Raw genomic sequence first — 8940 nt, forward strand, 5'->3', positions numbered from 1 at the left:
AAAGCAATAAGCAGCAGGAAAGCTTGATTATGCCAGAAACAAACAGAAAATAAGAATAAAACTGACCTGGAGATAGTGTTTCCCTACCCCTTATTGCCACTGGTCTACTGAAGTCGCCAACAGCTTCCTCATAGCATGCTTTGTGCCTTGTAATGTTATCTTGGGCTTTCAAGTTAGGCTCTAATATCTCTACGCAATCAAGGAGACCTTTATGAATAACACTGTTAATGGAAAAGCTGGGACCGTAATATATGGATGGGTTAAGGTAACAAGCAGCAGCGTGCAGTGGGCTATGGAATTCACTTCGCGCATTTTGAATAATTTCCAAGTATGGAAGATAATCTGTTTCATTGTTATTAAATGCTAACATGATACTTTTCTTTGCCTTCTCCATAGCATTGTAAAAATACCCCACTGATGGCCTATCTTCACTATCTATTTGGTGTAAAACTGTAACAAGAGGTTTTGATACCTTCACGACTCTCATACATGAAGACCAAAACTGTGGATTTAGCACAATTTCTGTGACATCCTCTCCAGCACTTTGTTTCGAGAAAGTTGACTGCTCCCACAAAGTACTTGTGAACATCTGATGGAGCGAGTCTTTGACAGATATCATGTTGTCTAATGTTAAAAATTTTGTAACAAATTCTGTCATGGCAGGCTGAAATATATCTCTTCCTTCAGTTTTCTTCCTCATCAAATTAAGCACCCATGCATTGTTATATATAAACTGGCAAATCCTCTTTGCCTGTGCCAAAACTTCTTTCACTTCATTCAAATTGCATAACTCCTTGAGAATTAACTCAATGCCATGGTTTGCACAGGTGCTCCAGATAAAGGTCTTGTACTTGTTCATTAATGCATTTCCTGCAACTTTATGAGACGGTGTAGTATCAGTAATAAAATTCACAACATTTCCAAGCCCGACCTCTTGGATAATGCTATCAAATAAACTCAAAAGACCTTCCCCATAAAGATCAATGTCAGATGCATCTACTGATCTGATGAGCATGGTTCCTTTTGGACAATAAACAAGGAAATTAAGCACCACCTGACTGTTCCTATCCACCCACCTGTCAACCATGACAGTACAACCTGTTGCTTCCCATGATTTTCGAATCTCTTTACAGACTTGACCTACTTCATGACCACATTTGTTCAACAGTTTAGCACGCAAAGAATGGTAAGAAGGCATTTTATATCCAGGACCAACTGCTGCAATCGCATCAGCCATTTTTTGGAAATAGTAAGAATTAGCTGCATTTAATGGTATTCCAGCATCATACAAAAATTTTGCAACAGCAATATCAGCTTGGTCTATGCTCTCTTGTGAAGCAAAAGTAGAATGCAATGCCGACTGTGCTGCCTGTGAAACCTGGGAAGCAAAGAACTTCTCTGTTCTTTTGTGAGACTTTACATTTTCCACCTCCCTTCCTCTTCTCTTACAAAAAATTCCCCTTGTAGAAGTTTCGTTATGGAACTCACCATCGTAATCTTCTTCATTGAAATGTTGGCCAAAATTTTTTAAACTTTCTGATTCTTTCTGCCTTTTAAGTTTCTCCAGAACTTTAAAACCCATGTGTTGTTGAATTTGTGATTTAACATCATCAGGCACTTTCTCACATGGGGCTATATTTCCCCTTTCTCCAGCCAAATGTTGTTTAAGGCGTGAGATTCCACCTCCTAATATTACCTTCGAACAATATCTGCACTTTATCTTTTGTCGGTCCCCATTTACCATTATACCGTGGGCCCACCCCACATCAGTAGCTCTTGGGGGAGCTGATCCCTTTTGAAATAGTAAAATACACAGAGAAAGACAAACACATAAGGGAGTAGCAAACAATCACAAGATATGGATTCATGAAATATAAAAGTTTTCTTTGAGGACTCTGCATAATAGCTCAAAATAATTATTTGCAATGGAAAGAAATAAGCAACACGTGAATAATATCAGCTACCTACTTGCTCGTCCTTGGACAAATCACTTGAGAAAGCATCCAAGAACTCCTTTGCGACAGTGGAAATTTGTTTATCAGCTGATCTTGAAGCAGCATATCAAAGAAGTAGGAAATAATCAAAGGTAAAATAAATGGAAAAAGTATTACATAATTATGTGTGTAATGGAGATAAAGGCAAAAAATCAGAAGCTAGACTCAAGGCCTTTGGAGTTATAAATGCATAGTGATAATTTAGGCATAACAAAACTGTGGATCGCTTGTTGGGGGAGCATATGCAATAACATGATTCTAAAATTATGTTGAAAAAATCACATTAAACGATTAAATCTTCATTGGATGGAGATAATTACATACCAAGATTATCAAGTCAGTCTGCATTGATAGCAAAAATGCTTTTGAGGATTCATTACAAAATTCTTAACATCAGCATTTAAAGAAATAACATATGTTATGAAATTATTTGTATAAGCCCATGGCTACTTAACAATCTTTGTTGTAAGTAAAAAATAGCAACTAACTTATTTTCCTTTCAAAGTAGAGGATCAAGTTAGATGTTAAAAGGTAAAGATTCCAATGAGTAAAAGAAGAACAAGAAAATAAATAAAATACGCACAGTGAGCTTCCTCTTCGTAAGAGGCTAGCAATTCATGTTTAGCATTTGTCACATATGTATCCGATCCCTCTGAGTCCATGTTTTGATGAGTAAGAGGCTTTACAACATACACCTTCCTTCTTTTCTTCTTTTCCATTGACTTTGGTTTTAATGCGGCTAAATGGTTCCTTATTGTCTCCTTTACTTCTTTTGGCACAGCCTCACACCCCTTGATTTCCCCACTTTTGCTTGCTAAGTGTTTCTTGAAGCGAGTTATACCCCCAATCATGGTTCGGTGGCAGTAATTACATTGCACATGGTGTCTTTGTCCCCCAACCATTTTACCATGCTCCCACCCTATGTCAGGATAACGTGGCATTTTGATCAATCTCCGGCTTGTTATACACAAGTAGAAATTTAGTCCATGTATATAATCACCTGAAAACAGAAGACAATGAGGAAAAGCATTAAGCATCTTTCAAGGAGGGATAAGTCGTGACAGTGGGGTGGGGGTGGATTCGCATATTAGTTATTGCCTTTGGTTATTAAGAATTGTTACGTTTGCTTATCATGTATGATAACATGACAAAATTTTGAACTGAGATTTAGTCTCTCATCTGGCTTCATTTACATGTGCTTAAATAGTACAAGTAAAGAATTATTTCCCTAAAATCAAGGCATCAAGTTTGCTTCATTAAGCAGTTGATTTCAACATATTTAAAGGAAGGCAAAAAGTGTCAAAGAGCGCAGTTCTAGATGGAGGAGCAACAACGACAAATGATGTATTTTCTTTCTTTTCTCCTTCTCCTTTTTCCAGTTTGATAGTATCAGGAAAATGAGGGAGTGACGAAGTTATTAAGAGAGGGAACCCAAAATCCCTTCGAAACCCACAATTGACTCCCCAATTAATCCATGTGAGACTAATGGACCTAAAAACAGCACCAAGATTCTGCAGTCCAACGCCCACACGAGCTGGCTCTATACTAATTTAGTCCCGATTAGCCCATTTGGCTTTGCACTTAAGACTAGACACACCTAAAAATACCACAAAGCTTCCGCAGTCCGATCCGCACACGAGCTGACCCCATGCTAATTTAATCCCGATTAGCCCATTTGGCTTTACACTTAAGACTAGACCCACCTAAAAATACCACCAACCTCTGCAGCAGTCTGTCGCCAACATGAGCTGGCTCGGGGCTAATCTAGTCCCGACTAGCCTTCTTTGGCTTTGCAAATACCAGACCCACACAAATGCTACAATACCAGCGTCGTCATCGGGTAAAGAGCCATAGAAGAACTCACCCCTGAAAACTAGCAGTTAACGGAGGGAACCCAAATCCCTTACAAATCCATAATTTATCCCCATTTAATCAATCTGGGACTACTTGGACCCTTACACTCTCGCTAGTCTGCTAAAGATGTTCATTTAGAATCCAAATCAAGTTTGATTATGACATTTTCACAGCTTAATTTCAAAACCCAGAATGTCCCAACAAGGATTAGATTCCAGCAAGTTTCCAGCTCAAGCATTTCAAACACTAGTCAAAAATAATTGGGAGCAAACGTTAGAAGCAAATGATTTGTACAAAAATAGGATTGAACCCCAAAAAAAAAAATGAAACGCGATAAACTAAATCCACATAAATTGATGACTTACATGGGATGTGATGAGGTCCGAAGATTGGGTTGTCGCTAGGGTTTTTTGCCGGGAGTGAGCCAGAATCGTTTATGAGTTCAAACCAAGGCTTCTGGGACTTTTTTTTTTTTTTTAGGGTTCAAATTTAGGGTTTGATTTCTGGGGGAATGCCAGTTCCAGGAGAGGATGCCTCGCGTTGATCCGATCGCCAGGCTAAGAATGTGAGGGGGTGTAAGAAAATGGGGCTAAAATGAAATTTGTGAGAGAGGAATTTTAAAAGGGGTTTTTGGCTCTATAACCCCATAGTTCATTCTATTTGCAGAGGGACCTCCCAAATCTGCATTTCTGCTAATTTTCCCCCATATTCTCCCACATCAAACTTTCATTATCATTTAATCTAACACTGTAAAAACTCATAGGAGTTAATAATAAAACATGGTATAATTTTTATCGTGCCTAGGTAATGTAAAAGGTGTATTTTTAACTCGATGTGAAACAAGAATAAATTAGCAATTATTTAGATTTGAGGTTAAATCCACAAATAAGAAAGAGATGGAAGAATATGGATAAAAACCCTTTAGAAAAAGACTACATTTCAAAATATCCTATGATCTTTGAGGGCTTTTGTACAAAATTATCTCTAAGTTTTCTAAAATCTGAACAAAAATCCTTACCAAATAAGGATGGTAAAAAATAAAAGGAAAAAAAATGTGTCAATGCCCCAAAATAAACAATCTCACATGGTCCGACACTATAAAGTTTTCCCCATGTGCCCAAAAAGACCGGAAATAGTGTGACCCAGCCCTAAAAGCCCATTATTATACATGTATGGGTTGTATTTGAGCCGGTCTTTCGAAAATACCCTCTTCTCTCCCAGCAGCTCCCCGTGGAAACCCATACTAGCCAGTGGAAGAAGCTATCGCAATTAATGTGAGGCGACGGCAAAAATGGAGGGAAAAATGCACGGCTTCCCTCAATTACTGATCTAAGTCGTCATATATTGTCTATTTTCTTGTTTAATCTCTCACGTTCTCATTTATGGTATTAGGGTTTTGTTCTTCAACTTTCAACAACCCCTTATGTCCTAAAAATTCCATCAATTACTCATCATAACTACCCTCATAACTTTCAACAATCCTCTATGGCCACCAAAGACTTGATTTGCATGGTGTCGTTAGGCTAGAAGGCTATGTTCTCAATGCTAAGTTCTACAACAAGCTTTTTTTAACTGAAATTAATGTGTCTCAAAGACTAAAAGTACCTCAAGATGCTTTATCATTGATATATAAATCTGAGAGGTACCCGAATCTGAGTTTCTCAATTAATGATAAAGATGATTTGAAGTTTATGGTGGAGCATAATCGAAATATTGGTTGTATGGAGATTCATATATATGCAAGTTGTTGCCAATGTAGATTGTTCTACTTCTGAAAAAAATGAGAAAGTTTTAAATGAAATATAAGTAATCAATAAACTCTTTTTAAAATTGGGTTTTATATGATGTAGGCTTTGTGATTTTAGGTTTCATAGCACAGACGAATCATAATTATTAACTTTAATGGTTACATGTTAATTCTTCCTGTTGTGTGTTAAGTTTCACAACTATCTGTTAACTTTTATCAGAACATGTTAACTTTTAGGGTTTTCTGTTGATTTTCACGGTAACACGTTAACTTTTAACTGAAGGTGTTAACTTTCCTTCTAGTCTGTTAACTTTTCCTATTGTATGTTAACTTTCACTACTTTATGTTAAGTTTTACGAAAACCTATTAACTTTCCTTCTAGTCAGTTAACGTTCACAGTTACCTGTTAACTTATACAAGAAGCTATTAATTTAAAATATCAGAATAATGATAGGCGTTAAAAATTGCCTATAGGTTCCAAACACAGCTCAAGACGGAGAGAAGACGAAGAACGTTATCATCTAAGTCAGAGAAGACTGGCCAATGCAGAAGGAAGCAAAGGAGTATACAAAACGACTCAGAAAAGAACTCGGAGCTGTCTCACAGTTGGTGAGACAATGAGAGATGTCTCTCTAACTGCGAGACAGCCTCTCGAGTTTTCTGATGGTTTTGTAACTTTTTGCGGGGACCACGTGGCTCCATAACTATTGGAAAACGTTCATTAACGTTAATGGACGGTTATAGCCGTAAAATATGCCCACAACCCACGAAAATTACGGCATTTAATGTAATTTAAGTAGTAGGACGGTGGTTATAAACTGGCTGGAACTACCTCCTTTAGCCGAGACAGTAAATACTGTCTCGCCCAAAAGAGGTAGTGATCATCAGTTGTTTCAGCTTCTTTTCGACGGTTATGGCTTCCAATGGCTGTATATATACCCTCCCTTACACACTTGTGAGGGAGACTGACGATAATATGGAAGCAAAGACGAGCATTTGACGAACTTTGAGAGCAAGAGAGAGTTATTCATCCACTTTCAAGCATCCTCAAAGTCTTTTGGTGTTTCCTTGAGTTCGAAATTAGATTTGATCTCGAGAAGAGTGTTCATCTTACTTTGCTAAGATATTCACTTTAGTTCTTGTTTCCACGTCGAAACATCAACTTTCAGCCTGCTTCATTTCCGGCTTGGAACGTTGATTCGGTGTTCCACGGATTACGCACCCCCGGCACAGGCAAAGATCCCACGCAAGCAGAGGCTACTACGTAGGAGTTTCTACGTGTGTTTCTAGGGAACACAAATTTTGTTTCATTGTAAAGAGAGGGAATTTACACGTGTAAACATCATTCAGTTGTTTCTGTTAAAACGTTTTAATGGAAGCTACAATGAAAATTGTTCCCGATGCAAACAATAATATTATAGTAGAATTTGATATGTCACTGGTTCATTAATTCGTGCAGCAGTGACACCTCTCTGAATGCAAAATATAATCATCCTCCTCTAGGAAATACTTCTAATTCAGAGAGGATCCGAAATGATTGCCCGTGTGGGCAGAATGTAATGAGATCTGATGATATTCTCAACAACACTTTCATCATTCCTCAATGGTGGTACACAGTATTAACTGAAAGGGGCCTACAATTTGAAAGTGTAAATGAATTGCAACTTTGAAATACTATTCTACGGCGAAAAAGTTTGATTGTGAGTTTGTAAAGAATGAACTCAAACGTATCCGAGTTTATTGTCAATGTAAGGAAACATATGGATGCCCTTGGATGTTGTTTGCCTCTCCTGTTAAAAATAAAAAAAAAGAATTAAAATCAAGAGGTTTGTGAATGAACACAGTTGTGGACAACATACTAACTCGTCAGGACGATCACGGACATCTCACAAATTCATAGCAGCCCAATTGCAACCTGTGTTAAAAGGTTCGACCTAAAATCCACCCAATTGATGTGCAAAAGGAGTTTCTCACTCCGTATGAATTAAGAATTAAATATAGTAAGATATGGTGGGATAAAGAAAGAGCACAAGAGGAGTTGTATGGTGATAATTATGAGTCTTACGATCAACTAAGATGATAAACTTTACAGATTTGTTATTAAATATATAAATTTTTGTAGTAGACTCTTATGGTACAATGTTAGTTGTTGATTTATTGTGCTATATGTTAACCTTACACGTTGGGTGTTACGTTTCATTGATATATGTCAACTTTCATAGTTGGATGTTATGTTTCACAGATTACTGTTAACTTTCACTGCTAGATGTTAACTTTATGAAATTATTTTTTCCTCCAATGTATTATATTTACCTAAAATGTGATGACATTGATGTATAGGTTGTTAAGTCCTTTATTTTGATGATGATTTACAAACACCATTATTGGTGCTAATCAAGTATTGAGCTGTAATGTAGATTACAATTCATTAGCACCATGAAATGGAGGATTGGATGAAATAGGTGCTACAACGATGATATCCAAAGGAGGAGGAGGCATAGTGATGAAGCAACACTTATTCAAGAACACCAAATATTATGAGAAGCTTCATCAAACTCAAGCTATATCAAGACTCAAAGAATTGTATTCTATGTGAGGATATTAGCTAGAGCTTCATCAAACTCAAGCTATATCAAGACTCAAAGAATTGTATTCTATGTGAGGATATTAGCTAGTTTTCATTTTCTCTCTAGTGCTTATATCAAGACTCAAAGAATTGTATTCTATGTGAGGATATTAGCTAGTTTTCATTTTCTCTCTAGTGCTAGAATGTAGGCAAGTAGTTCAGATTTCTTTTGAAGCTAATGGGATAAACACACTTGCACATTTTCAAAGCTTGTATTTTGACACTCTTACAAAATTAACAATTTTCACAAATACGATGACCTTTTTGCAAAATTACTTTTCAAACAAGTTTGTCAAAATGTTTACAAATTGTTTACAAAGTTTCACATTTTTTGGAATTTATTTACTATTTTTTATAGAGCATTGAAATCCATTTTCAAAACCGATTCAGGCTGATTTCATGTTATCAGTCGACTGACCAGTCGACTGAATAAGTCAGTCGACCGATGTGTCGACTGATGAAAGTGCCTGGAATCATCATTTTGCTCTCTGTTCTATTTCGATCGATTGACTAGTCGACTGACGAGATCGTCAGTCGACTGAAATGATCATCAGTCGACTGATGAGCTAGAAATCACATACAACGTTCAGCTCATCAGTCGACTGATGCTTCCCGTCAGTCGACTGATGGGCACTGTAACGACTATATTTGTACTGTTTCTGAAATCCGATTTTCTTAGGATTTTGTCTGATTTCTTGGGGTTTTGGCTGTAGTATTCT

The 8940-nt window shown here is 37.1% G+C and overlaps 1 protein-coding gene across 3 annotated transcripts in view; it reads right to left on the reverse strand.

The window, feature by feature from the left end:
* Positions 1-4436, reverse strand: part of LOC109844304 — a 9841-nt gene extending 5405 nt beyond the window's left edge. Inside the window, exons 1-4 of one of the 3 annotated variants that reach the window (XM_020413292.1) lie at positions 4214-4436; positions 2578-2994; positions 1969-2042; positions 67-1792 (exon numbers count right to left, since the gene is read on the reverse strand). In XM_020413292.1, coding sequence (XP_020268881.1) covers positions 67-1792; positions 1969-2042; positions 2578-2935 — 2158 coding nt within the window. In that variant the 5' untranslated portion in view covers positions 2936-2994; positions 4214-4436. Of the gene's footprint in view, positions 1-66; positions 1793-1964; positions 2048-2577; positions 2995-4213 lie in introns of those variants that run through there. The other 2 variants (XM_020413293.1, XM_020413294.1) reach the window with 2 other exon arrangements.

This window comes from Asparagus officinalis, chromosome 6 (genome assembly GCF_001876935.1).
Source record: "Asparagus officinalis chromosome 6, Aspof.V1, whole genome shotgun sequence".
Lineage (NCBI taxonomy): Eukaryota > Viridiplantae > Streptophyta > Magnoliopsida > Asparagales > Asparagaceae > Asparagus > Asparagus officinalis.